This window comes from Artibeus jamaicensis, unplaced genomic scaffold, assembly GCF_021234435.1.
Source record: "Artibeus jamaicensis isolate MK-2021 breed Jamaican fruit bat unplaced genomic scaffold, CSHL_Jam_final contig_519, whole genome shotgun sequence".
In the NCBI taxonomy this organism is placed as follows: Eukaryota; Metazoa; Chordata; class Mammalia; order Chiroptera; family Phyllostomidae; genus Artibeus; species Artibeus jamaicensis.
The window spans coordinates 56,678,917-56,705,852 of NW_026521871.1; the positions used below are offsets into that span (position 1 = coordinate 56,678,917).

The 26,936-nt window shown below is 58.2% G+C and overlaps 1 protein-coding gene across 4 annotated transcripts in view; it reads right to left on the bottom strand.

The window, feature by feature from the left end:
- Positions 1–26,936, bottom strand: part of ITPR1 (inositol 1,4,5-trisphosphate receptor type 1) — a 219,212-nt gene that overhangs the window by 94,142 nt on the left and 98,134 nt on the right. For all 4 annotated transcript variants that reach the window (XM_053668939.1, XM_053668940.1, XM_053668938.1 and 1 more), the window contains 17 exons: positions 24,254–24,412; positions 21,157–21,329; positions 20,420–20,539; positions 19,271–19,465; positions 16,990–17,241; positions 16,446–16,587; positions 15,566–15,719; positions 14,541–14,728; positions 11,686–11,824; positions 11,003–11,057; positions 9,116–9,281; positions 8,869–9,039; positions 8,482–8,547; positions 7,496–7,633; positions 7,071–7,196; positions 4,359–4,559; positions 2,295–2,546 (listed from right to left, as the gene is read on the bottom strand). In XM_053668939.1, the coding sequence (XP_053524914.1) occupies positions 2,295–2,546; positions 4,359–4,559; positions 7,071–7,196; positions 7,496–7,633; positions 8,482–8,547; positions 8,869–9,039; positions 9,116–9,281; positions 11,003–11,057; positions 11,686–11,824; positions 14,541–14,728; positions 15,566–15,719; positions 16,446–16,587; positions 16,990–17,241; positions 19,271–19,465; positions 20,420–20,539; positions 21,157–21,329; positions 24,254–24,412 (2,697 nt within the window). The remainder of the gene's footprint in view (positions 1–2,294; positions 2,547–4,358; positions 4,560–7,070; positions 7,197–7,495; positions 7,634–8,481; positions 8,548–8,868; positions 9,040–9,115; positions 9,282–11,002; positions 11,058–11,685; positions 11,825–14,540; positions 14,729–15,565; positions 15,720–16,445; positions 16,588–16,989; positions 17,242–19,270; positions 19,466–20,419; positions 20,540–21,156; positions 21,330–24,253; positions 24,413–26,936) is intronic.

A 26,936-nucleotide genomic window follows, 5' to 3' on the forward strand; every position in this document is an offset into this window, starting at 1 on the left:
AGGCAAACAATGGTGTAAAAGAACCCTGACCACACAAGAGACAACAAAGTCTGACGACATTAAGATCCAGGATTTTGTCCTGGCCGTTGGCTCGGCTGGTTAGAGTATCGTCTGATTCGAGAAGGCTGTGGGTTCGATGCCCACTTGGGGCACAGACAGGAATCAACCAATGAATGTACCAGTAAGTAGAGCAGCAAATTGATGTTTTTTTCCTTTCTCTCTAAAAATCTATAAATGCAAGTTTCATAACAGATTTAGATTTCCGTTCACACCCAGACACGGTTAAGAGTTCAATGGTGTGTGTGAGCTGAGACGCTGTTTGCCACGCTCTCCCGATGAAGGGACCAAAGCTGCAGACAAGTGTCTGTGAGATGAAGCCTCCGAGAGAACGTGAAGGACACGTGGAGAAAGGGGCCCCGCCTCCCTGAGCAGTGGAGGATGTGGAAGGTACAGCCGCTACAAGACACCGGTCCCAGCGGACCAAGAAAACAGGACAAAGGGAGGGTCTGACGAAACCGCGCTGGCTGTGGGCAGGGGGCTCCGGGGGAGGCGCGGCGGCCGTGGGAAAACCACTTGGCCCAGCCGAGTCCCACGGGAGAAAGGCAGTCCCTGACCCAGCGCTGTCCTCCAAGTGCACGGCTGCGGAGACCACACCTGAGGCCGGGACGCACACACGGTGCCAGAGCACCAGCCCTCGGCGTCTGGGCCCCGTCACGGGCTGTGCACGGCCCTGGCAGCCAGACCCTGGACACGCTGAGGGGGCACCCGCAGAGCAGCGACTGGGGTCGTGGGCAGACGGGGACGCTCCACGCAAAGGCAACGAGGGCGGCTGCACGTGTCGGGGTGGCAGGGGCTCACCCCCACAAAGCTGAACTTGAGAAGGTGCAGAATAACCCAGGAAGGAAGTTCAAAGACGGGCAAAACTACCCGATGGCGTGTGGGCTGCGTGAGGAAAAGCAACTACGAGACACGTGCACGGGGACTCACGGCTGCCACCAGGGGGAGCCCGCCGGGGAGGTCGGGGACAGGGACCGACGACGGGGCATCTGCCCGTTTCCTGACCGGGGTGGTGGTTACACAGCTGTCCTCGTCGGCATCACTCTTACACTGGACTGAGACTTAGTGTCCTTTCTGTTCTTATGTTGCATTTCAAGCAAAAACGGGTTTGAAAAAAGCTAACTGCCCACAATTTAAAACTATGTCAAAATGCTACCTTCATCTACTCAAAAAGAGACTCAAAAAGTTTGGTAGCTTTTATATATGGACAAAGCAGTGAGAAAAATGCAACCTCGCTCTTTTCCTTCTGTAATTATCATCTCAATATATTAGTGTAGACTGGTTCAGTATTCACACAGGGCACGCGTGACACACCTGCCCAGGGGGACGTGGTCACTATAGAAAAGGAGTGTGGGACCCCCTCGTGGAGGGTACGAAGAAAGGACAGGACACCGAGAAAGTCTTTGTGCTTAAAAAGAGAGGGGCTAGGAGAATAAAGTCTGTTACTTGTATCTGTTTATAAGCAAGACTCTGGAAGGATATACAAAAACATAATAAATGATTTTCTGGAACAGATTAGTAGGAGATTTTCCATAGTTCACTGCTTGACAGTCTTTGCTATTTGAACTGTTACAAACTACATTAACTTTAAGAAGTAACAACACAAGTAGCACATAGGTAACTTATGTTGCAAATGTACTGTTCAGTTAGAATGTAAAGTAAGGGTTCATGTGAAAGCAGAGGATACAATGTATCCTGTACAAGCCACTTTGTTGCTGTTGTTGTTACTAATTGAGATAACAGAACAGGGAAAAAGAAGGCCTGGGGGGAGTTCACGTCCCCAACCTGCCCAGTGTCGAGGATGGGTAACAAAATTAAAGATGATTTTCATTTTTTGTCAGCTGTAGTTCCTAAATACTTTACAATACACTGATCTTCACGTTTGCAATACGAGTGCATGTGTTGAGAGTAAGCTAGTAGGGCAGGGCGCACCTCCCTGAAAACCGCAGCTCCGCCTGCTCGCAGCTCCTTCCAAGAGGTGCGTTCAGATCAAGCCCCCACCCCAGCTCAGCAGGCTGAGGTCACGGTAGCTTCCCCTCTTCTCGAGAACACAGAAGGAAAAACAAGCTTCCACCATGTTCCTTCTGCGCAAAATCGACATTCGAGCAAACGTTTCAGCTGACTGAAACTGCACAACAAAAGGAGCTGCAGGTCCCCAAACAGTGAGGCGCCCTCGGGCCAGCCCCTTATGCCACTTGGCCAGACTTGGGGAGGGCACCCCTCGGAGGCCAGCTCACCTCAGGGATGCAGTCCTCGTGGGTCACCACGCGGACAATGTCGTCCAGTGGGAGCAGGGAGTTGCACTTGATCTCGGTGTAGACGTTTTTGCCCTCCGTGCACACGGCCAGGAGCTCAACCAGGTGGATGTGGTACATGAGGGGGCTGTTCTCGTCCATCCGGTCCCGCTCCGACCTCATCATCTGGATCAGGGTCTGGAAGGAGGCCCTGTCGTTGTAGAACACGAGGACGTCCTCTCCCGAGTTCACCAGCTGCGGAGAGCAAACCGCGTTCAGACCACACGCCACAGGGCCGGGCAGCACCAACACCCTCTGCACCCACACGGGCGCACAGTGACGTGCTGGCGCCTCCCTCCCAAACCTGTGTGGCCACACACCTCTCGACTTCACTCACTCACACACGTGACTACACAACTGAACAGAGGGGCAGCTTTCTATCTGCAGAGGCACCGGTGGTCCTGAGACATGACTCGGGGAAGAGAAAGCGCGGGGGCTGGCACTCGTGGGTCAAGAGGAAAGAGAGATTACCAGCCAGCTTGTGCTTGTATTTCCAAACCTAAGAGTTAGGCTGTGATTTCTCCTTTTAAAATGTTTCCATTTTCTTTTTCTGCTTTCAAAGTATCCCTGTTAGGGCCCTTTCACACACTGCCCCACCTCTTCACAAATTACCCACTTCTGATGCACACACGCCTTCCTCACAACACTCATCAAAAAGTCAGGCATTTCACCCTGGCTGGTGTGGCTCAGTGGACTGAATGAACACTGGCCTACAAACCAAAGGGTCATCAGTTCAATCCCCAGTCAGGGCACATGCCTGACTGGCAGCCCAGGTCCCCAGTAGGGGGCGTGGAAGAGGCAACCATGGACTTATGTTTCTCTCCATCTCTTTCTCCTTCCATTCCCGTCTTTCTAAAAATAGATAAATAAAACAAATCATTTAAAAGTCAGATATTCCTATGCTAATATGCCTACTGCTAATGGGTTCCCCAGCACTGTAGCTCTTTATAAATCTCCGTAAGAATAAGACAACGAATAAGACAACTTCGGGACCTTGTGAAAGGCCACAGCTCCTAGAGGGCAAGCGGGCGGGACAGGTCCAGAAGCACAAACACACTCACTACTATTTATGAACAACTCAGCTTTATGAGCTCCAGCCACGTGCCAGCTACCACGACCGTGACCAACACTTCCCGAGTCCCCCAACCTCATGGGCCTCGGTGCTGCCTGTGGAACCTGGGACAGGTAGGGCCGTGGTGCCCGGGAAGTAAATGGCACACCACGCCCAGAGCAGCGAGTGGAGCACGCCAGGCTGCGATAAACGCTCCCTGCGACGGCCGACTCCCCGGGGAGGCCCACGGTCCTTCATTCTACGGAAGTGTCTGCCGAGGGTTTGGGAAACCAAGTCTCATGGCCACCACGTGGTCCAGCCCACCCTGCATGACACGGCACCACCCTCCACTGGAATCACGTACACAGACGGGACAATAAGCCACACGATGGGGGAGATTTGCTTAAGTTCTTATTTTCAAAGAGGTGGAAAGATGAGGCGGAGCCCAGAAGGCCAGGGCACAGGTGTGGCCGAGGGCACTGCCTGCCGCAGAGAAACCGGTTTCCCAGACCTGCGTCTCCCCGGAATCCTCAAGCCAGGCATTTTCTAGCTAATCAACTGGGGGACTAAAGAAAAAGTTGTGTAATCCACAGGGAAGGAGTCTGTTCTGGCTCATGAGGTTCCATCCACATTTAACCTCCATCCACTACATTTTGGCTCATTACTCCTGGGGATTTTTTCATCTCTCAGAAGAGTCTGAGCCAACATCCTCGAAATGAATACACTCATTGCTGTAAAAATCAGATTAGCCTCTTGCGTATATCTGCAGTTTCAGTTCACAAATGAGACTCCCCCTTACACACACGCGCGCGCGCGCACACACACACAGAGGCAATTCCTTCTGTCTCTCTGTATGGCCCTGGGGCGAGAGCGCCGGTCCAGGTGGGTGCGATCACGCAGCTTTAAACTTTCTGGGCGACAGCAGAGGAAGGCGCACAGGAGCAGAGGGCAGTCACCTCGGCCATGACCATGTCCTGGCACTTCTTGATGAACTTCCCCTCGGCCTTGACGATGGTCTGCAGGAACTTGATGTACTGCACGCTGCGCCCGTGCGTCTCGATGCAGTGCACGAAGTGCTGCACCACCCGCTCGTTGATCTCGCTGCAGAGCTGGAAGTTGTTCATGAAGACGTGCTGCATGGTCACGGCCTCCAGGATCTGCAGGGGGAGGGGGGCCGTCAGGCTGGGCGGGGCACACACCAGAAACACGGAGACATGCGCCTGCGCCCTGAAGGTCCCTCCCGCCATTCCCATGTTCGTTCCTAGTAAACTTTCCAATCGTGATCGATAAACGCAGCAAGAACCAGACAAACCACCCGTGTGGGCTGACTGGGGCCATCGCAGAGGGAACCCTGCACCCAGAGAGCCCCTGGGGGACGCCCACCCGCCACCTCCCCCCTCTCCGGGTGTCTGCAGCTGCACACTCGTGCCACCTGTTCCTGACCCTCACGCCCACTTTCTCCGTGACCTCTCTTGCTCCAAATTTCATTTGCTGTGGGTGCCACTAGCCCCCTTGGCAAAGCCAGGGGGTCAGGCCGGCATAGCTACTGCTCGTGGAGACGTGACCGTAAGCCCCCCTTGGCAAAGCCGGGGGGCCGGGGTCAGCTGGCAAGGCCGCTGCCCGTGGCACAGTTTCTCTCCAGCTTGCTTGGCTCCCTGCCTGGAACCTGCTGTGGCTAGACAATAGGTCTCCCAAGAAAGCTAGAGAGCCTGTTTCCCTGTAGAAGGGTAGGTCATGCACCGGTGCTTGATAAACAGGGAAGTTTTGATAGCACCCTGTGTTCCCCTGTTGTTCCGTGGAGTAGCTTTGCAGAAAGGACAAAGAAACTGGCTTGGGTGCGGCCCCCTCCTGCTTATTCCCCATAATTGTAATAAAAGCCTTGAATAAACGGAGTTCGGGGCTCAGCGGGATGCTGAGACCTCTCCAACCTGACTCCCTGCGTCCTTGACTCATTTCCGCCCCCTCCCCTCTCCTGACGAGGCTGGTCCGCGGCAATCTGCGATCTGTCATCCGTGCTGCTGCATGTGTCCTAGTCTGTCCCTCATCACTGCTGTCGCCGTTGCACTGTGCGGAGACACCACAGTGCATTTCTCTTTTCTACTGCTGACGGGCGTCTTCCACATGACTCCCACGTGTCTTTCCACGTGACTCAAACTGGGGAATCACCCAGTTTGAATGACGCATGACACTGGTCTCACCACGAACGATACAAAGATCACTGCTCTGTGCGTTCTCGCGAGTGTCTTTCCGTGCTCAGCACACGTGTTTCTGTTGGGTTTGCCCCCGAGAGCAGAGATGTGGGGGACAGAATGTGAGCACGTCTGGCTTTGGAAGACACAGTGTCCAGGAGACGTCAACACTTCGCGCTCCACCCTGTGGCCCCTCCACGTTCCGCCGCACACCTGGTGCTGTCCGCCTCTGCGACCCCAGTCCCCTCCCGCTGCTAGTGCCTCTCTGCTGACAGACCACGTGGAGCCCCTGCTACGGCCACTGGCCACGGGGACGGTGTCGTCTGCAGCGGGGGGTCTCGTTCCAAAGGTTTTTGCTCCTTCTATGAGGCGGGTTGTCAGATTCCTCCTTCCCGACATTCCCGAGCTCGTTACACACCAGACAGAAACTCTCACCGGACGGGTGCCCTGCAAACATGTCCCCGCCCCTGGCCTGCCGTCGATAAACAGACATTTTTAAAGAAGTCCGATTTATCAGCACTTTATGACTAGCGCGTTTAGCAGACTGTGTAAAAGACACCTCTCTCTGTAAGGCCACGCACGTCTTCTCACGTGATCTTCTAGAAGCTCCACTTACCACCTTCACCCAGGGCACTGAGTTACTGAGTTTTGTGTCTGGTGTGAGGTAGGGGCTTTAAACTCCTCGTGTTTCGCCTTTTCTTTCTCTTCAGGTGACGACAAAGGACTATTTCCCTTTGATCCAGCAGTCAGTCGGCCATGTTCCTGCAGAGCACTAGTGCACTGGTGTGTGCACGTCTGTGTGTGCATGTGCGCACGTATGTACATGCATGTGCGTGCACATGTAAGGACATCACAAAACCAAAACCAAACCCAGACTTTGCCTGGTTGTCCATGACCACGACCATGGGAATGGCTTCTTGAAAGCCCCCCGGCCGCTCCGTGGAAGGCCACGTGGCCACCAAATCCAATGGGGAAGATGCGCACCCCTGACCGGCCAACAGCCACGAGGTAGTAAGTGCAAAGCAAAATGCAGACCAGCTGCAGAGTGTGCCCCCTTCTTTAAAAACTGCAAAATACACCTTAAATGTAATCTCAAAACATGTATTTAACCAGAGGAACTGTTACGTGGCCACGTTGTGGGTGGGTCATCATTCTGTGCTGCCCTCATCACAGTGTGTGCCCGACCCGGGCGGGCGAGGCCGAGAGGGAGAACTGGCGCCTGCCTGTCGCTGAAGCGGATGGAAGACGAGAAGTGTCACCGAATACACGTGATTACATCTCACGGTGTCCCTACCAACCTCCCCCACTTTCCCCTTCTTTCTGCTCCCAAACGATGGGGAGACTAACGTCCTTGCGAGAGTGGATCAGTGTGTCCCCTGGAACAGGGTGGCAGGGCTGTTGAGTCTCCGCAGCCACAACGACAAGGCACAGCGGCCCCTGGCCCCGCCCTGCCGACGTGCAGCCCGCTCCCCATCTTACCCCGGGGTTGAGAAACAGGTTGATGTGCTTGTGCAGCAGGGCCTGGTTCTGCTGGTTCCCCGCACAGAAGTTCTGCAGAAACTCGTGGGCCAGCCTCATGATCTCCTGCATCTTTGTGTCCTCAGCCTGTGCAGGAGGCGACAGATGAAAGCGGGTTGAAATCAGGCTGCGTGGTGGACAAGGGTGGTCAGCAGGAGAGCGCACTGGTCTCCGGGCCAGGCGGCCAGGGTCAAGGCCACGCCCGGTCCGACTCTCCCAGTCGCTGCCCACATTCTCCCCCACCAGCCTCAGGCAGAAGCAAAGGTCTTACTCCGGGAAGAGCCAACCCAGAGTGGACACCGAGAGGAAGCGTCCGGGGCCCCATGTGCAGCCGTGGCTGACCCTGTAACCGGGGACGGGGCATGGGGCGCGGGCCCCGGCCTGACCTTCTCGTAGGGGATCTGCAGCAGCTCCAGCACCACGGCGTGGGCGCTCATGTTCCTCAGCAGCCGCTGCTGCTGCTTCCGGCTCTTGCGCACCGACGCACCCTCCTGCACGCACAGCCTGCTGAGCCGGATCAGGATCTGGAGAGACAGAGCGGCGTCTCAGCCCCGAGGGCCCCGTGCAGCACGGGCGCCTCAGTGGACGGCTCGGGGCTGGGGCCTGCAGTTGGCTGGGGCAGAAGGTCCTGACCGCTCTCAGCCGCCCCCCAACCAGCTAACCATGGGGGTGCCGTGGGCAGCCCTGCACGTCCACCCCGTTGCCGCACTGTACACGCTTTAAGGACCTTACGATTGTGTGCGTTAGACCCCGATGAAGCTAGCAAGATTTTAGAAAGACGTTAACCTCAGAAAACAAACCGCAGGGGGTGGTGGGCAGGGAGGCCACAGGGAGCGCCACACACGCTGAAACGAGGGGACCCTCCAACAGGCAGAACCCAGCTGAGGGCACCAGGGTGAGTCCACACCTGCCAGGGACGGCGGCTCCCACAGCCAGTGGGGTTGGGGGGCGCCCTTAACATGCAGACACTCAAGTCCCTGATGAGGACAAGGGGGACCACGCCCTGGGGCGCTCACCACCCAGCGCCAGCCTCCTGATGCCGGCCGCCCCCGCCCACACACGGACATTTATGACAAGCCACAGCTCTCAACAGTGGACACTGGGTGCGGGGCGCCAAGCAGACCCCTGAGCTGGACCCCGAGCCCGCCCTGCCCTGCACTCCTGCTGGCGCACCCGTGACAGGCGAGGGGACGGACGACATGCAAATAGGAAGGGGCAGAGCTGGATTTGAACCCAGATCCAGGCACTTGAACTCTGAGGTGACCTTGTCCCTGTCACCCTCCTCACGAGGAGAGCAGCTGGCATGCACTGTCAGCGCTGCTGCTGAGCACGGCGGCTCCGCGGGGACCAAGCACAGAGGTGCGGGACTCACCTCCCTGACTGCCCTGTAGTTGTAGCTGCTCGTGCTCTCGTGCTTCTGTGGCTGGCCGCTCCCCTCCTAGGACCGAAGTGCGTGTGAGCAGACCCTTCGTGAGGAATCAGGAGGGGCCGAGCCGGGCCCTGTCCCGAGCGGGTGTGTCAGGGAAACGGGGTCTAACCCACCCCACCGTGGTCTCACACGGTCCCAGGAGACCCGCCAGAGGCAGCAAGACTGCCGCCGTTTCCCAGGAGAACAGCTGTTCTCGTGTCTTAGGGAGCTGCGCCTGTGAAAACACAGCCCAGCCCACAGCTGGCGTTTTTACCTACAACCAGGGGAGGAGGGTGGCAGGTCCCCAGGGGCCCGCCCATCTCCCTGAGGCCCTGACCCAACCCTGCCCACCTCTGTCTTCTTGTGTCCATCTTCCCCAGACGCGCCATCCAGGGCCTCGTCGGGGCCCTGCCCCTTGTACACCCAGAGCTCTGACTTCTCCACGATGGACCTCAGCTGGTCCAGGTCCTGCTTGATCTGCTTGTAGTTGTCCACGTCCTGGCTAGTGACGAGCAGCTGCACCTGCAGGAGTGCGGCCGTGAGCGGCACACGGCCGGCCACACGCACACGTGTGCATGCGCAGAGCACCTCGCACTACCTGCTTGAAGGCCTGCAGGACCTCCTGTCTCTGGCTGAAGTGCCGGAAGAGCAGCTGCAGGGCGCCCGACACCAGGGGCGGGTAGTCGTGCATGGTCAGGTGCAGCAGCACTCGGAGGAAGGTCCTGCCACCGTGGTCGTCCAGGTCCAGCGGCGTGTTCTCCTCGCTACGGGGACGCGGGAGGGGAGCGGCCGTGAACCACAAATGCCTCTCCCAGTCGCATGCCCCGGGGGCCCAGACCCCTCCAGGGCTCAGACCGCTACATTGTGGGTGTGAGGACAGTGGAGCTGGTACAAGGGTCACATGGCAAACCGCAGTCCCTGCCTTCCCGCGGTGGCAGGACGGGCTCTGCTGCTGGGTGCCTGGCTCCTGATGCTGCCTCGTCTGCTTTGAGAGCTGCACACAGCGGGTCCCCCTAAGCTATCAGATCACTGTCACATAGGAAGCCGTGACCCAGTGCCGGCAGAACCACCTGTGGGGAAGGCCGGGCCCCCTTCAGTTCTGAGTTCGCAGCCAGCTCCTTGTCTCAGTCCAGACCAGGCCCACCAATCACGCACCCGGACGCCAGGGCAATGGCCGGCGGCATCACCCCGCCCAGAGGTGCGCTCCTGAGTTCGGGACTTCTCCCTCACTAGCTGGAGGCGGGCAGGGCAGGGCTGTGGAGCCCAGCGCTCATCGAGTTGAAGTGCTGGGCATGGCGTCCGGGGCTACTCTACCGTGCTCTTTAAATAAATAAACGCGAGGAAGCATGTCCCGGTGAAATGGCAGGCCCGTGTGCGTGCACCATCAAGGGACGGCCGGAGGGTGAGCCTCCCGCCGCGGTGCAGGCGGCAAGAGAAGCTTGGAGGACACACCACGCACGAGCGCCGCTCACACTGTGCGCTCGTGACGTGCGAGGAGGGGCCTGTGTCCCGGGTCGGAAGAGCGGCGGGGAAGCTGAGGCACCACTGAGCGCGCAGTGCCATCAGGCTGAACCCCGAACGCCTCGAGTTTCAGAGAGACACCACCTTCCACGCAGCAAGTAATGCTGCTGACTCACGTCCCGTGGGTTTTATGTCTAGCATGGAGTGGAGACCCCGGGCCCAATGTCTTCACAGACGTGGGGGGAGAGGGAGGCACCCCAGCCTCACAGATGTCCCCACCAAAGAGCCAGAAATGCAAGTGACGCATGTGGGGACTGCCACCCCAGTCACAGTTCAGCCTGGTCACACAGCACCCCCACCTGTGACCGGCAGGAGGACCATCCCCTCAGGCCCCGTCCACCCACAGAGCGGTGTGAGGCGGTAAAAGTGACCGCTGTTTCAGTCCTCTAAGTTTCCCCTTGGGGCGGGCGGTCTGTCACAAGGCAACAGGTAAGTGCCTTCGCTGTGACAGCTGGGTGTCACTCCGGGCCTGGAGGCATCTCAGTGTCAGTCATGTGTCACCTCAGCCCTGGGCAGCGTGATCTTTCACAAGGGGGAGCGGATGTTGAACTCGGGGATGATGAAAGAGGGGTGCGTGTTTTGTTGCTGCGTGGGCCTTACAGAGTTCGGGGGGAGCTGCAGCCCAGCGGCGTAGAAGTATGTGGTTTTGCGAAACTCACTCTGGGTTCAGCCCCCTTCTCTCCAACCCTGTTTTCCACCATTTCAAAGACCTGCTGTGTACTTGGGGCGACCTCCTGAAACCCCTCCTGCTGTAGGCAGGACGCTCCCACTCACACCCACCCGAGGCCGACCTCGAGCCTCCAGACCGAGAACCGAGCATGTCAGCGAGAGCACCGGCAGCCCGAACCCGCAGCTGCAGTCTCCCAGGACACGGCGGAGGGAAGGCCTCTGAGCACCAGGTGAGAGGCCAGCAGGCTCCCGCTCTCAGAACCACCCACAAGACAGAAACAGAAAAGATACTTTCCTTCCTCCGAAGATGCCCTCTGCTTGCTCTTCGATGTGTTCAAAGTCAAGGGCACCTGAAAGGTCAGAGAAGATAACCTCAGACAAGGACGGTCTGACCCCGGGCCACCGGTGAAGTCCCCCAAAACAGCCTCGCCCCTCCCTGCCCGGGGCTCAGCCTCGAGTCTTCTCGCACCCCACACCTCGCAGCGGGGCCGGGCCAGCACGGACCACACTGTCCCGAGGCTCCGGTGCGCGGGGCCCCACACTGCTGCCGCCTTTCCCCCCGCTGCGTGACCCCCCGTGACAGTGGGGGGGGGGAGTGTTTCTGCCACCACTCGCCCCTCCTCCCTCACCACTATTTCCCGAGCAGGGAAGACTGCCTGCCCACTGGGAGTAAAAGCTGCTGACGGCCAGTACGTTTTCTTGGACTGTTTATTTATTTTTTCATTCCCTTGGCATTTCATGGAACCCTGCATTAGAACCCTCAGCCGTCTTAGCACCGAGAGACTCCAGATAGGAAAGAAATAAGCCTATTCCAGGAGGCAGGCTGTTCCAATTATTCCCCTGACCCAAAAGAACCCCCAGAATCTCGTCCCAAAATACAATCGTCTCCAAAAACAGGCTCGTTTCGCCCTCCTCCTCCCCAGGCTCACTGCTCGGGCTCATTCTCGGAGGCCCAGCAGCGACTCCGCGAACACCGACCTGGGACACTGCTGGGCCCCTCCTGGCTGCTGCCCCCGGAGGACGTCTCTGAGGTTTGGGAGTTGCTTTCGTCAAACTCCCGCTTAAATATGCACAGGAGGCAGGAGATCCTGTAGTCCAGCCGCACGTTCAGGATGAACTGCGGGTTCAAGCAGAGATGGACACGGGTGGGCTACCCGAGCAGGCCACCTGCGACCACCGCCCAGGCCGAGCACACGGCCCCCAGGGAGCCAGGAATCGGGCTTCACCTTCAGGGCCCTTTAGCCACAGACCTCTGTGGGGCCGACCCGGGCGGCCTGGGCGTCCCGCGGACCACCTGCCCGAGGGGAACTACAGGTCACTGACCCTCCTCCCCACCCCTGTAACGCTGCTGGTCCGCCGCAGGGGAGGCCGGCTCGGGGCTGTGAGAAGGGGGGAGGGACTGCTCCTCACTTCAGAGAACCGCAAAAACGTGCGTCCTCTCCAGGAAATGAACTTGGGTCATACTCTTCGGCTCTGGCGTGTCCTTCAATGTAGACTCGCGCCCCGCGCCCTCTGCTTCCACCTCCTAGGCGCCCCCTGCCCTGGACTCCAGCCCACGGCCGCTTGTTCCAGGTCGGCTGCTAGAGCCACGCAGGACGGTGACTGCCTGGCGTCGCGCGGGGACCCTACCAATGCCCTCCCTGCCACGCCCCCTCACCTCTGCCTCGCCCCCTTGGTGGTCTCACTCAGTCCCAACACCCTGACTCTCCCAGCCTGAGAGAGGCTGCTGGCTTCCCCTGTAGGCTCCAGGTCCCTGCTTCCTGCTGACGAGGGGACACCCCCTCTGGCGGTTCCTCTGAGCCCCGAATAGAACCAACAGTGTCAGCCCACCCCAGGGCCATCAGCTGCTTCTCTGACACACGTCACTTCCATGGCTGAGTCCTGCTGGCTGGACCTCTGCCACTTCTCCTGGGTCACTGTCATTCACGCCTGCTCACGTCCACACTCTGGCCTTGGCTGTTATGAACCCCGCTGAACTGATCCAGCTCCCAGGTGGGCTTACCCTCAGACTGGCGTCCATCAACGAGTCCGAAGGCCCCTGCAGACCCTGGCCCTGAGACTTCAGGCACCGGGGCATCAGAGCACAGCCCAACCCTCCTCCCAGTGCCCCTCTGACAGCTTCCCTTCCACACGTCTGCGTCCTGCCAGGGAGACGAGCCCTTACTGGGGGCCAGGTGGCCCGGGGCCCACCTGCTCCACCCACCCGTTCCTAACTGCCCAGCTACCCAGGCGTGAAGGCCCAGCCGAAAGCCCGCCTCCCTGTGAAACCATCCCCAGTCCTCCCTCAGTGGGACCACAGGAGCCACCACCGGTGCTCAGAGGAAGACTCTTCCCACGGACGTACAGCCCTGGACAGACACACCGCCTCGCCGCACCTCATTGCCCTCCGGGACGCCAGCCCCCCGACCACATCGCCCATGGCCCACAAGGGCTGCTGAAAGCGATGCCATCGGCCGGGGGGTCTCGGGCTGCTCCGCTTGCTGAGTGGACCTCAGGCTGGGACCACGTTCCCCACATCGCTGCTGTCAAGGTCAATGGCCCCCCAGACTCGGGGTGCACCGTTCATGTGCTAGGAACCCTCCTCTACCTTCGGGCACGAGTTTGGGGAGATTTCCTCGTTACTTAAGTCCGTCTTTATTGCCTGAGGGAATTATTCTGGGGAGTCCAACAGATGCTTTCCAACCATTGGCAAAATGGGATTTCAGGCTCAAAACAAAATCCTTATGTCTGCAAACACTTCTTCTAATGGTCTGCCATGTGTTCCGGGCCGGGGCCGGGCAGCAGGGGATGCCAGAGAACGCTGGCCACGTGAGCACTTCCTCAAGGGGCAGGAAGAGGAAATGCAGCTGCCGGCGGCCGGCAGGTCCTACCACCTAAGCCACCCTTCCTGCCACCCACGTACTCTGCTGCTCCGTGTGCTCTCCTCCCCGTGACCGGCTCCACTCAGCACACAGACCCCACAATCTCTGGGCTTCACTGCCCCAGCAGAGCCCACCTGTTACCAGCAGTCACCCTCCAGCCCCTCCCCAGTCACAGCAAATCGCTCACCAGAGCTGTTTGTGTTCACCCTGCCCCGCAGTCAATCTCCTGTTCCCTCGAGTCCCATCCCTCTTAAATCCCTCCGGTTCCGAGTCCACCAGGCGCGCCCCCCTCAGGGCCCTTCGCCTTTTGCCCCCGAGACTCTCTTCCTGTGCGTGTGCACACGGGGCTCCTGCATTCCATTGACGCCCCGCCCCCACGGCCGCAGACCACCCAGGCGTCCTTCACACCCCAGCCTCCTCGGTACTCGTCCCTGTCCCACACTGTGCGTGGGGTGGAAATGTCTCTGTCCCCTCTCAAAGGGTGAGCTCTTTGGAAGCGTGGATTTAACCTCTTATTCATGCTCAGTCTCTAAAGCTTGGAAGGACTTGGTCCAGAACCAGGCGCGATGACTAGCTGGTGACTGAATGAATGAAGAGGGGAGGGGGAGGGGGCGGGCGCTGGGAAGCAAATGGGACCTTGGGACGAGCTTCTGGCCGTCAGCAGGGCGTTGGCCACACAGAAAAGTGCCCGGGAGCGGATACGGAGCCAGGGGGACAGCGAGGGTGGAGACGTGGAGGCCAGCCCCTGGGGAAAGCTGAGCAGTACGGGAAGTTCGGGCACGGCTGGAGGGACCAGGGCACACTGGGGGACCCCAGGAAAGGGACGAAGTGGCCCCCGAGGCCGAGCTGAGCACACGCCTCCCTCCCCCTCCCAGAAAAAGCCCTGGGCCCCATCAAAGCAGGACGCCACGGCGGGGTCACAGTGCCCCACAAAGCGCTCCCGTCCCTGCGCCGCTGCCGGCTGAGGGTTACCTGGAGGATCTCGATGATCTTCAGCTTGGTGTCCATGACCAGGATGTCCTCCTTCTCCGGCTCTGCCTGCTTCACGTTGCCTTCGGGGGCGGCGGCCATGGGTGTCACGGGCAGAAAGCCCCCGCCCCGGAGCACCACCTGGGTCATCAGCTCGCCAACACCGTGGATGGAGCGCATCACGTTACTGCCTGGAGGACCAGGGCAGACCTCGGTCACAGCCCTGTCCCGGGCCACCAGCTGTCACCCCGTGGATGGGCTGCACCCACACAGGTCACTGTCCCAGGGGACCAGGACAATGTCCTGACAAGGTCCCCACAGAGCGCTCCAGGGCGCCGGGCATGGGACACGAGCCCTTCGAGTCGGTCAGTTAACATGTCTCTGGTTCCCCCGGGACCCAGAAGGGTTAACGCTGTCCATCGAAGATGAGGGCCCTCAGGGAGGCGTGGAAACAACCTGAGTCTCGACGTCCCCAAAAGAGCATTTCTGTGTATTGACCCTCCGGCCACATTTTGCTGCGAGCATGCCAGGTTGGCTCGGAGGCCCTGTCTCCTCGGCAGTACAGTGGGGACGAGGAGGCTCAGGGACAGGCTGACTGGCGGCCCAGGTGCACAGGGGCCGAGCAAGGCCGCTCTCCCGTCCACAACTGGAACAGGGTACCCAGGCACACCCTGGGGTGCACCGTAGCACACTGACACCCCCGTGGCGGACCTCGAGACACATAGAGGTCAAAGACAGGATGTGCCTTTTTGCCAGTGAGGCAGACACTTAGGTTGTGAGGTGACTTGCAAATGGTTCAGCACCACACTCAGAAACCCACACAAACGTATAGGAAACACACAGAACGGTCTCCGACTCTCAGCCATGGGTGCGGGGGGCAGGGGGGCCCGACCCCCTGTGTTTCCAGCTTGTCTTTAGGTCTGAGGCGCTCACAGTGGGAAGTCAAGCAGACAGGGTGGGACCCTCGGTGCAGGACCCCCAAGGGGCGGGCGTCGGGCGCCTCACACCTGCCAGCCCCCCACACCCACCTTTGTTCTCGTCCCCCTTCGCCATCTTGCTGATGGGGAAGACAGTCGTCACGTGCACGCAGTCCAGGATGGCCAGGAGGATCTTGGTTAGTCGCAGGAGGTCAGAGAAGTTGTAGAAACCGAAGTATATGAGGTTCCTGGCCAAGTTCACAACCTGGCGGGTTAAAAGGGAGAGAGAGGGGCAAGCGGCACTGAGCTCTGTCTCCTGCTCCTTTCCACCGACCGGTGTACAGAGGGCCGACTCTGACCTTCCTTATGACAAGAGAGGACGTGTGCTTTGCTTCCAGTTTCTGATCCAATTCCAGTTTGTTTCGTAAGGGGAAGACGTGACATAAAAACCTGCGAAGCCACTTGTCTGCCTGGGGACCAGGCAACAAACACTGCCCTGCCCTGTGCTCTGTGCAGGTTCCCCAGATAGTCCAGGACGAGCCGGTGATGCTCAGCGAGGACACGAAGACACTGTCGTCCTCGCAGACATAACCCCTCAGGGCAATTAAGTGTCGCGAAGGGGAACACTTGACCTCAAAGGTAATGAGGATGTCTGTCCTGCAGGTGACTGCTCTGTGACAGGTCCCCAACGCAGCCCGCCTGCGTCTCATCATGTTACTGGGACCGTGTACAAGGCGCACCCCGTCTTCCGCCGTCTCACATGGCCCGTCCCCCCGCGCACCTCAGAGCAGAGCTACCATCGGGCCAAGCGATCGGCATAGGCCTATTTCACTCTCGGACAGAACCGAGTTGAATCCCTTCTTACAACCAAACCACAGTCTCCTGCTAAAAACCACTGGACACTAAGACACTAGTATTTTCCATCACCGCCCGCCCCTGAGAAGTGGCCAGTGGAAAGTGGCCAGGACGCGGTCACCGCCTTGTGCGCTACCTCGAACGTCAGCTTGTTCTTCTCCTTGTCGGAGAAGGGGAAGCGCTGGCAGACCACGTCCCGCAGGTACTCCTCCACGAACTCCATGGTCTGCGCGAACCTCTCCTTGATCTCGTCCTTGGAGGCCCCGCTGCTGTCGTAGCTGGAGGGGCAGAGGGGGAACAGGTCCCGGGTTCCAGGGAGGCCCCCCGCCCCCGCCCCACACACGTCACCGAGATGCACGTCTCAGCCACTGGTCTTGGTGACCAGCTGCCCGGCCCCACCGGCGCACAGATGGTGCTGTGGCTTGTGCTGGTGCCAGTGGACACAAATACTTGCTGAATAAAAATATACCCCTCCCATCGCCTACATTCTTGGGGCAGTAGTGTTTGCCACCCGCTTTATGTTAGGATTAAAATCCCGCGGCCTCGCCTGCCGTCCGTGGTGTGGCTGGGCCCCACCTGACCACAGGTGCTTTGTCACAAAGAATGGCCCAAGGCGACCTGGCCTTGGCAGGGGACAGGGCAAGGGACGGGGCAGGAGAAGGGGCACAGGGGCGGCTCACTCGTCAATGGCGATCTCCGATGGGATCTCCGACCAGAGGCGGGCGTACTTCACGGGCGTGACCTGCTCCTGGGGGTCGCGGTCCACATGCATGTGCAGCATGAGGCGGCAGAAGGAGGCCCTGAGGTCATATGGCAGGTTCTCGTCCGACATGCAGCGCAGGATGAGGTCCACGTCCAGCTGGCCAGAGATCTCGTTGATGGCCAGGTACTGGCGGTCCAGGCACATCCTGGCGAAGAGGTTCAGCTGGTACCTAGAGGAGGGAAATGACATCAGACTCATGCCCCAAAGTCGCTGTGGGAGGCCTGGGTGGCCCCGGTTCCACCAGAGGGACCCAGCTGCCTAACCAGCTGGTAGATCTGGGTCCACTCTCGTCCCGAGTGGAGAAAAGGACTGGGTCGAGCGAGGCAGGGAGGCCCACACGCCCGACCTGTCTGCTGGAGTAGTGAGGTGCTTCCGATTCCGTGTGGCCACATTTATTTTATAAGATAAATGAAGACAAGCCGGTCGGCCAACCACACTTGCCGGTTTCCTCAGTGGTGGTTTTATTCGGTGGACCAGAGACCACGCGGGGAGGGCTACAGACTGCCCAGGTGGGTCTTGTTAGCAGTTCTGTGACACTTATGGGACCTCAGCTCACATACATCCCCTGACACACACATCGAAAATGAGGTGTAAGGAGCAGAGGCCCCTCAATGTGTCTTTCACTTTCTTCCTCCTGCAATCTCAGAGGACCTTTGGAACTTCCAAACTTGACCATGGAGACACTGTTTTTCGCCCATTCACAGAAGAAAATGCGTCAAGCATGAAAGGAATAAGCATACTTGTGAAAGAAGACGCCAGAAGTTTCCACAGGGGCAGACACTGGCTTCCAACCTCAAAGCTGCACTCATTCTCGCTTCCACGAGTTACGGGACTGAAAACGGTCTCAATCTCACTAAGCATCAGTGAAATGCAAATTTAAATGACTCTGTTTCATGCTCATGAAGTTTAACAGAATTAGAAAGCATCCCGACATTCCAAGTTTGCAAAGACAAAGGAACAAAAGCGCATCTACGACCGAGGGGAGCGTGCACCCAAACGCCCAACTCAGGGCCGCTGAGTGGACTGCAAACGAGCGTGCTCCTGCGGTGGCGGGGCTGCTTCCACTGTTGAATGAGGGAGTCCCCTGACATGAGAGGCTAAATGGTGGCAGACACGGAATGTCCAAGAGCAATAAAAACGTGGCACGTTAATAGAACGGAAACCCATCAGCAGTGCACACGCAAGGGGTGAATCTATCTCCTTGATGTGAACGCGTTCCAAACCCAACGCCAAAGGAAGGGGGCAGGTGTCCGAGTGGACTTCGAGCCTGGTCCTGCGCACACCATGTGTCCAGCACGTGTCTGCACTGCTTCTGACCATGTGCATATGTAGGGAAGCACACACAGAGGTGCGTGGGACAACACGGCACACGCCCGCACGGAGAGCACGCAGACTGCGGCTGCAGGAACGGCAGCATCACTGTGGAATTCCCCTTTTCTTAGAAAAGACTGTGAGCACTCTCCTGTTTTTCCTTCCCTTTTTAAATAAAATATGTCTCAGTTTTCCTCCCTTTTCTCCCTCTCCATTCCCTTCACTTGAGGTGGCAGGGCCAGCAGGCCTCACAGCTGGGACCAAGGAGACACTCGGATGGAGGAGGGACAGACAGAGGCGGACAGACAGACCGGGAAGACACCAGCCAGGCTCACGCTGTCGGACAAGGGGGCTCCCACTCAGGAAAGGGGGCGGCTGGAGAAAGCACACGGTGCTCACGAGGACCCAAGGGCTGGTGTGCGCTCGTGGGTTTTACCACAGGTTTGTGTGGACGGATACAGAAGTGGACGTGTGTGTGCGTGCACGTGCACACAGATAAAATGTGTGCGCACACGCGTGCACGACACAGTCCCCGGCTCTGGCTGCCGAGGTCCCAGGAGGGTGGCACTCTTCATTCATCTCTGTTTTGCAGACCCAGGGGCACAGAGGGAGACCTGTGCCGTGACCGAGGTCTGAGAGCTCATGAGGAGCGGGGTCAGGGTCTGATCCCAGGCGGAGGACTCTTGACTGCTGTGTGGAACACACAGGTGACCTGCCCCGGGGTGACAGGAGCACACAGCCTCCCTCCGCCCAGGCCACGAGGAAGCCCTACCCTGCACTCCTCAAAGACGCATGCGCCTCTCGGCTGACCGTGGGAGCACAGGCTGAGACCGAGTCCCGGCAGCGATCGCCAAGGAGCGGCGACGGGCACCCCACCGCGCCCTCACCGGTAGTAGCTGAGCACGTCGCGGTCCTCCTTCTGCCCTTCCTTCGCGTCCTGCGCCAGCTCCCGCACGCTCTTGCTGCGGATCTCCTTGTTGCTGTCTCTCCAAAACAGCCACACCTCCTCCTCGTCCTCTCCGGCCTCCAGAGCGTTCTCTCCAGAAGAAACACCTTCAAACTCAAACCGAGAAAGAACCAACCTGGGAAGTGAAATGAGGTGGGAGGGACGCATTAGCTTTGGCGCTGGCCCCGTCACCCATCCCCAACCCACACCAGCAAGGCCCTGGCCTCCCGAGCCACCTTGCGGCTTCCTGAATCACGTGCAGCGTCCAGACGCACGTGCAGCGTCCCTACGTGTAAGCATTTGCCCCTCCCAGAGGCAGGGCCACGCAGGGCCCATTGCTGGCTTTGAACTTCCAGTCTGTGGTGTCCAACCAGGACACATGACCACGCCTGGGGCTCTGTGTGTCTTATCAGTGTGGCAGGGGGGGCTGCCAGCTTCACACCCTGCTCTGCACGGGACCGTCCCCGTGACAGCCATACCGCCTCAACTGTGAAAACGCCGGGGCTGACAAACCCTGCATCAGCCCAAACCCCAAGTTAAGTTATGCACGAGAAACAAACAAAATCATGAGTTCAGGGCATGATTTAGGTTTGCGGTGTTTTTTGAACACGGTCCGCGTTGCTGGCCCTGTACTTCTCAGGCCCAGTGTCCCCTTTCTAAAACGGGCCACTGCTGCTAACCACGGCCCCTGTGGGCCAGTGAGCACTGGTGAACCGTGATCATTTAAAAACTGTTTTCCAACACGGACGTACGGCAACATTGAATTAGTGATTCTTTTAAAATTTAAAGTGGATGAACTCGAACCTCTTAAACCACACCGAGTCTGTGTCAGACACTCCCAGGAGAGCTGGCGTTGCTTATACCAGCATGTAAAGTGAGGCTGCAGCCGAGGCGGCCGCCCAAAGCTGCCCTGATTCCCTGGCCAAGGCCGTGGCTGAGGGAAGCTCCAGTGCCGGCCGGCTCGGCTTTCGCCTGAGTATGGAGGAGACACCAGGGGTTCAGTTTCCTCCTTCACAAGCACAGACACCCCTGAGCCCCACGCCGCCCATCAAGGGCCCTCCCTCCCCGATGGGACCCCACGGCCACGCACTTGGTCTCGATGAGGATGTCGGCATTGGCTGGATTCAGCACCGCTTTGCATATCAGCTCCTGCGTCACCGGGATGGATTTGTTCATGGACACACAGAGGTCAGACAGGTAATCCAAGAACCTATGGAAAATGGAACCAAATAAGATGTGCTCTGTAGACTGAGCTGAGGTTCGGCTCTCGGAGCCGACTTGTTCTCGGGTGCGTTGATCCAACTGCCCTGTGACGACAGCAGTGACGTTTTAGGTTCTGGTACCAACCAGCACTATGATGCCACCAGAAACCCAGTCACTGGAAGGAAGGAGGGAGGGAGGGGGAAGCAGTGGTGCCGAGAAGGCGGGGCAAGGCTGTGCTGCTGACCGCCGGCCACGGTCCCCGGCGCATCCCATGAGCCATGTCCTCGGGGCACCGTTATCGGGGGAATGGTCTTCACCCTGGTTTCCTCATCTACGGAAAGGTGTCACCAGGTGCGACCTCAGAGGGCTGCTCTGAGGGTCAGAGGAGGCAATTCAGGCAAAATGCTCATGGCTCCCTCCCTGGTGCAAGACCCGCTCCCGGAACATTACCGCCATGGCTGGGAGCAGCCAGTACCACCTTCTTCCCCTGACATGTCCCTCGGCACACCTGCCTGGTCCGCACAGGTGGGCCCCCAACAAGAGCACGCGGGGACAGGCACCATGGTCACCGCGGCGTCTGCACCTCGGACACAGAGGCCTGAGCGGCGAGCCCGCGCCCCTCACCTGGGCTCCCTGTTCTTGCGCACCAGGCTGACAAAGGTGTCGATCTCGGCGGCGGTGATGTGCTTCTCCAGCAGCTTCCGGTTGTTGTGCAGCAGGGCGGTGATGGTGTCCTCGGCCAGCACATCGTAGCCGATCTGCTTCTGCATGAAGCCGAACTGCTTGGCGATGTACTCCTGGTGGAAGGAGGGAGGCCCAGGCAGATCCAGGTGAGCCAAGAGCAGGCATCTGGCAGCGTCCAGCAGAACGCCTGCCCTGGGCAGCAGGGGGGGGGGCCACCACCCCCACCCCTGTAACAGAGCGGCCCCGGCTCACCCCTCAGCCTAGTTTCACTCGAGCACAGTGACTCCCCAGACGCCCTGCACGTGCAGAGGGGCCTTTCACTAAGTGCACAGCTTACATACTAACACCGTGATTTATTTTCTAAAAGGCCAACAGCTGGTCTTCAGCTCTGGTTTTATTTCTAATTCAACAGAATCTAACTGGGCCTCACCGCTCTAGGCTGCTGATCACACACAGATTTTTAGAACAATCTTGCTCCCTTTTATTTTCTTTATTGGGGTGAAAACACATTTTCAAAGGCTCTTTGAGGATCAGACATCACCAATCCATAGGAATACTTGTGGACTCAGGGAAGACTTTTAAGAATATTGCTTTCTATTCAAACATACCTCCCTGCCCCAGACAGACGATGTGCCTGCTCCAAGTTCAAGTGCCCCCCCCCTTTAATTAACTTTTGAACCCTGTACAGTGTTAAGGAGAAGCACGGTGGACAGGGGCCACTTTTCAGCTCATACTCAGTGAGATGGCAGGACCAGCAGTTCCTCAAGCCCTCGGGACACACTACAGCCACATGACACGTGACACAAGACCCAGGAGCAACCAGTCAGAGGTCCCCATGCAGCAGAGGGGACGGGCTAGTGTCCTCGTGGACAAACCACGCCCTGGAACACTGTACACGCTCTGCGGTGCCCTCACGGGAAGATGAAGACGGAGCAGATGAACCTCCTGGCACCACGCGGGTGCGGTGGTAGCTCCGGGAGAGGCCTGAAGCAACGCCAGCGCCCAGAGGCGACCTGCCCAGGCTGCGCTCGTGCCCATGTCCTGATTAGGCAGCAGCGACAGCAAAGCGGGGGGCTTAGAAAACTCGCTGCCAAGGTCGTATCTAATACTGTGGAGCTCTGCTTAAGATCCACGCTGTCTTCACGAAGACAACACAAAAAACTCACACAGAAGTTCAAATTCAAAGGCCAGGCTCAGGGCCGTTGAAGGCTTAACAGCATCGGCCGTGGTGACAACGCGGGGACAGAAACGACCAAAGCAGCGTGTGTAGCACAGCGGCCTCCCTCCCATCCAAACCCCGCTCTCAGCACTTTCAGTCACCCGACGTCAACCACGGCCCAAAAACATTCAGAGAAACATTATAGAAATAAACAATTCATAGTTTTAAATTAAAAATCCGAAACACCAACCCGAAAGAACCTACGCACCCCACTGTTCTTAGCACCACAATTACAACAGCCAAGGGCTGCAAGCAGCCTAGGTGCCCACCAGTAACTGAGTGGATCAAAAACCTGTGGTACATTTATACAACAGAATTCTATGCAGCAGAAAGAAAGAAGGAGCTCCTACCCTTTGCAACAGCATGGATGGAACTGGAAACTATTATGCTAAGTGAAATAAGCCAAGTGTTGAAAGACAAATATCATATGATCTCACCTGTAAGTGGAATCGGATGAACAAACAAGCAAAATAGAACCAGAGACATTGAAATGAAGAACAGAGAGTAAACAGAGAGGTGGAGGGAGAGGATAACAGGGGAAAAGAAAGGGAAGGGTCATCAGGCAACGTGTATGAAGGACACATGGACCTGGGCAACAGGGTGGGGACTGACCATGGGAGGTGGGGCAGGCCGGGGGCGAGCAACAGGAGACAAAGTAGGACAGCTGTCCCTGAATAAGAATAAAAAAATAAAATAAACTGCTCGCCACCCAGAGCAGCGTGCTGAAGTGCTGCGTGGCCCAGCTCAGTCCCACTCAGGACAGGAGTCGTCCCCTTGCCCAGCGTCTCCACACGGCAGACACTTCCGCCCAGCAGTCGCTCAGTAGTGTCTGTAACCCACGAGGGACCACGGTCACACAGCTTTCATCACAGGCTGCTGTCACGGTTGTGTTAGTATTACTGTCATTCTCTCACTGTGCCTCATTCAGAAGTTAAACTTGCCCACCGCTAGGCCTATACAGGAAACGACAGCACGCATAAGGCTCAGCCCTCTCTGCAGACTCAGACGTCTGTCTGGGGCCGTGGCACATGTCCCCACGGACGAGGAACAGTGGCTGCACTCCATGGAGCGTGGGTTTCTCAGCCTCGGCACCACCGCCTTCCGGGGCTGGACCGTTCCTTCTGCAGGGCCGACCTGCGCGTCGCTGGGTATTGAACAGCTTCCCTGGCCCCACCCCCTCAGGTGCCAGCAGCATCCCCAGGTGTGACACCCAGGAGTCCCCAGACACTGCCCAGGGTCCCCCGTGGAATAGCTCCCCCTGAGAACCACTAACTGCACTGACAGATCTGCGGTGTCCCTGGAATCTCAAATTGCTTGGAAGCCCCAAAGAGGTCAGAACGTTCACTTCACGGGGAGAACGTTTCATACATACATACGTACACATACACATACACACACGATACAATGACTTAGACCACAAAACACGAAGGAGAACCGAAACAAGAGAAGTTACCAGCAGCAAGGGAGGAAATGGAGGAGGCAGAAAGGAAGGACACTGCTGTCCCCTACAAACTCGCGGGGTGACGTTCCCCAGCCCTCGGGGCCCGTGTGGCACAAACCACGGCACACGCCTGCCGGTGTCACAGAGGCGGGCTCGGGCCAGGCGGCTGCAGAGCACGTGCCCAGGTGTCCTCCTGAAGGACCACCCTCCCCTGCCCTGCAGACACTCGCTGTGCTTCCCAGGAGCAAACCGCACAATGAGCAATGGCTGCCCGGCCGTGGCGTGATCGTGCACGTGACCCGTCACACTCAGGAGGAGAGTGCCTGAGTGCCAGGCGGGGGGGACTCGCAGTGACCTCCCCACGAGCCCGAGCGCACCTGGTTCTTCCTGTAGTCTTGCTGCGAGTGCCGGAGCACGCGGTAGCACAGGCGGCAGATGTGCCGGAAGGGGGCGTGCCGCTGGTCCCCGAGCTCCTCCAGCCGCAGCATCGGGCCGTCGCCGCAGTCCGTGAAGGGCGCCTGCAGCAGCTTGAAGATCTGTCCGCGCAGAGGGGGAGGGGAACTGTCATCACCTGGTGTCTGACAGCGGAGCGCCGTCTGGGATGGCTGTGACCTCGAGGGTGTGACCCAGCACAGCAGCAACCCCCCGACTTCGGCCTCCACTCGCCCACTGGGACGGGCTGGACGTCCAGGCCCCTGGCGCCGGGGGGTCATCCCACACAGGCGGGCACGGGGTGGAGAGTGCTGGCTGTGAGTGTGGGCCCTGGAACCCACATGCCTTCGAGGCTCCCTGTGGCACAGACCGCGGTCCAGGGGCCCTGCGGTCTCCTCATCGGTGTAACGGAAGGGGAGCGCCTGGCTCACAGGGGGTCGTAAGGATAAAAGCAGGTAATAATTGTTGGCTACCTGAGCACCGTGTTCATGGAGGGCTCTGGCCACCGGCTCAGAGCATCCTGGCCCCTCAGGGACTCGCTGTCATGGAGAGGAGCGGGCACCGCGCCAGAGGCTGATCTGGGAGCCACCACCAGGCCAGCAGCACGTCATTTACCCTTGGACCGCAGCCCCGTGTTGAGAGGTGACGGAGTGCTAACATGGCAGTCTGTCACAGACTGACCAGAGAAGGGCTGCTCACGCCCCACGTTCCCGCGGGAGCCGGGGGATTCGCGGCCAATGTGCTTCCCTTCTGGTGGCAGCGGTCAGGAGTCCCCTGGCTGAGATCGCAGCCAGCCTCCCACAGCTTTTGAGAGCTGCATGGCGTGCACACTCAGCCAGCCCAGATGTGAGTGCACGCCGGTTTGTTTGCACTTACACCAGACAACGCCACCTATGCACTTCCTGTAAGCCGTCACTCGTTCTTTACAGCAAGGGCCTGTGGGGACGTACACGGGCCTCTCAGGCCAAATGGCTTCTAGTGCTTGACGTGACCAACGCCATCTTAAGAAGCAAGTTGCTCTCTGTGACCACCGGTTGGCCTGGGAGGGGAGGGCTGGGCTGGGACCACGGGAACAGAATGCTCCCACACAGGTGAGGCCCATCAGTGGTTCACCACTCTGGGAGGTACAGCCCTGAATAAGGGCCTGCCCCCCAACTGCAGGCCACCCATGTCCTGGGGACTGTGTACTTCCAGCCCCTTCCAGGAGCAGAGCGCCACCCTCCTGGCTGGAAATTAAGAAACCCTCCGACTCGGGAGTTGCTGGCTCTTTCTCCCATCTCAGACCCCGACGCCTCCAGAGGCCAGTGCCAGGGGCCCCATGGCCTGCACTCATCCGTCGTGCGCTCTGCCAGATGGAGGAAAAAGCTTAGCGACAGAGCGCAGAGCGCTGCCCTTGCTTCTGGGGACAGCAAAGGCATCAGCTGAACTGTCCTTGGGGTGCCTAAGGGCGGACACTCCACCAGTGTGTTTGTGATGGGATTCAGCTGTCCAGCCTTGAAAGGACACGGAGCAGACGTGGCAGTGTGGGGAAGCCCAGGTGCTCTGTGAACCCACACTGTGAGATTCTGGCAAAGGCGAACGATGAGACCAGTGCCCGGGGGTGGGGTGGGGAAGAGAGGGGTTTTCTGGGCAGCGACACTGTGCTGATGCTTGTGGGGGTGGGGCAAAAAGTCCGCTACATTTTTCTCTAAAATAAACATACATTTTTCATTTTCCCCAATTACTTTATTGGTTTGGATATTTTGAGTATGTCGGCTGTCTCCTGCTATTGGCTTCTGGTGGGTGGAGGCCGGGGGCGCTGCTAAACATCTTCCAGTGCACAAGACAGCCCCACAGCAAAGGGTTATTTGGCTAAACCATCAACAGTTCCAACAAACTTCGCAAACCACTTCTGACATGTTCCATCAGTCACAGCACCTTCTCCAAACACTGTGCAAATCTCTTCTGCATTTTGGTTGTGTTTTTGCCTCTCTTGAAATAATAAAGGATGATACACCAAAAATGTTACGAAAGTTTTTGCAGCTTCAATATTAAAATGGCTGTGCAGCCCTGGCTGGTGTAGCTCAGTGGACTGAGCGCTGGCCTGCAAACCCCAAAGGGTTGCGGGTTTGATTCCCAGTCAGGGCACATGCCTTGGTTGTGGGCCAGGTCCCCAGTAGGGGGTGCAAGAGAGGCAACCACACATTGATTCTTCGCTCCTTCTCTTTCTCCCTCCCTTCCCATCTAAAAATAAATACACAAAATCTTAATATATATATATATATATATATATATTTAAAGACAAAAAATAACAAAGTGGCTACATAAAAAGTCACCAATTTTGATCCTTTGTTTTGTAAATCGCAGGTGGCAAACACAAGGCCCGAGTGCCGAATCCAGTCCAGCACCTTGTTTCTACCCGGCAGCAGCGCCGAGCTCCTCGTCCCCAGTTAAGAAGTAAGTTACATTTATACCGTTCTCATATTACAATCAGCCCTTTGAAGGCAACTGGGGGGCTGATGTGGCCCCCGGTGACAATGACCCTGACACTCCTGTTGTAAATGCATGCTGATATGACAGCTGTCGTGACACAATGGAACAAAATTGTTCTGAATTAAGTTAAGTCAACTAAACACTACTGCATCCATT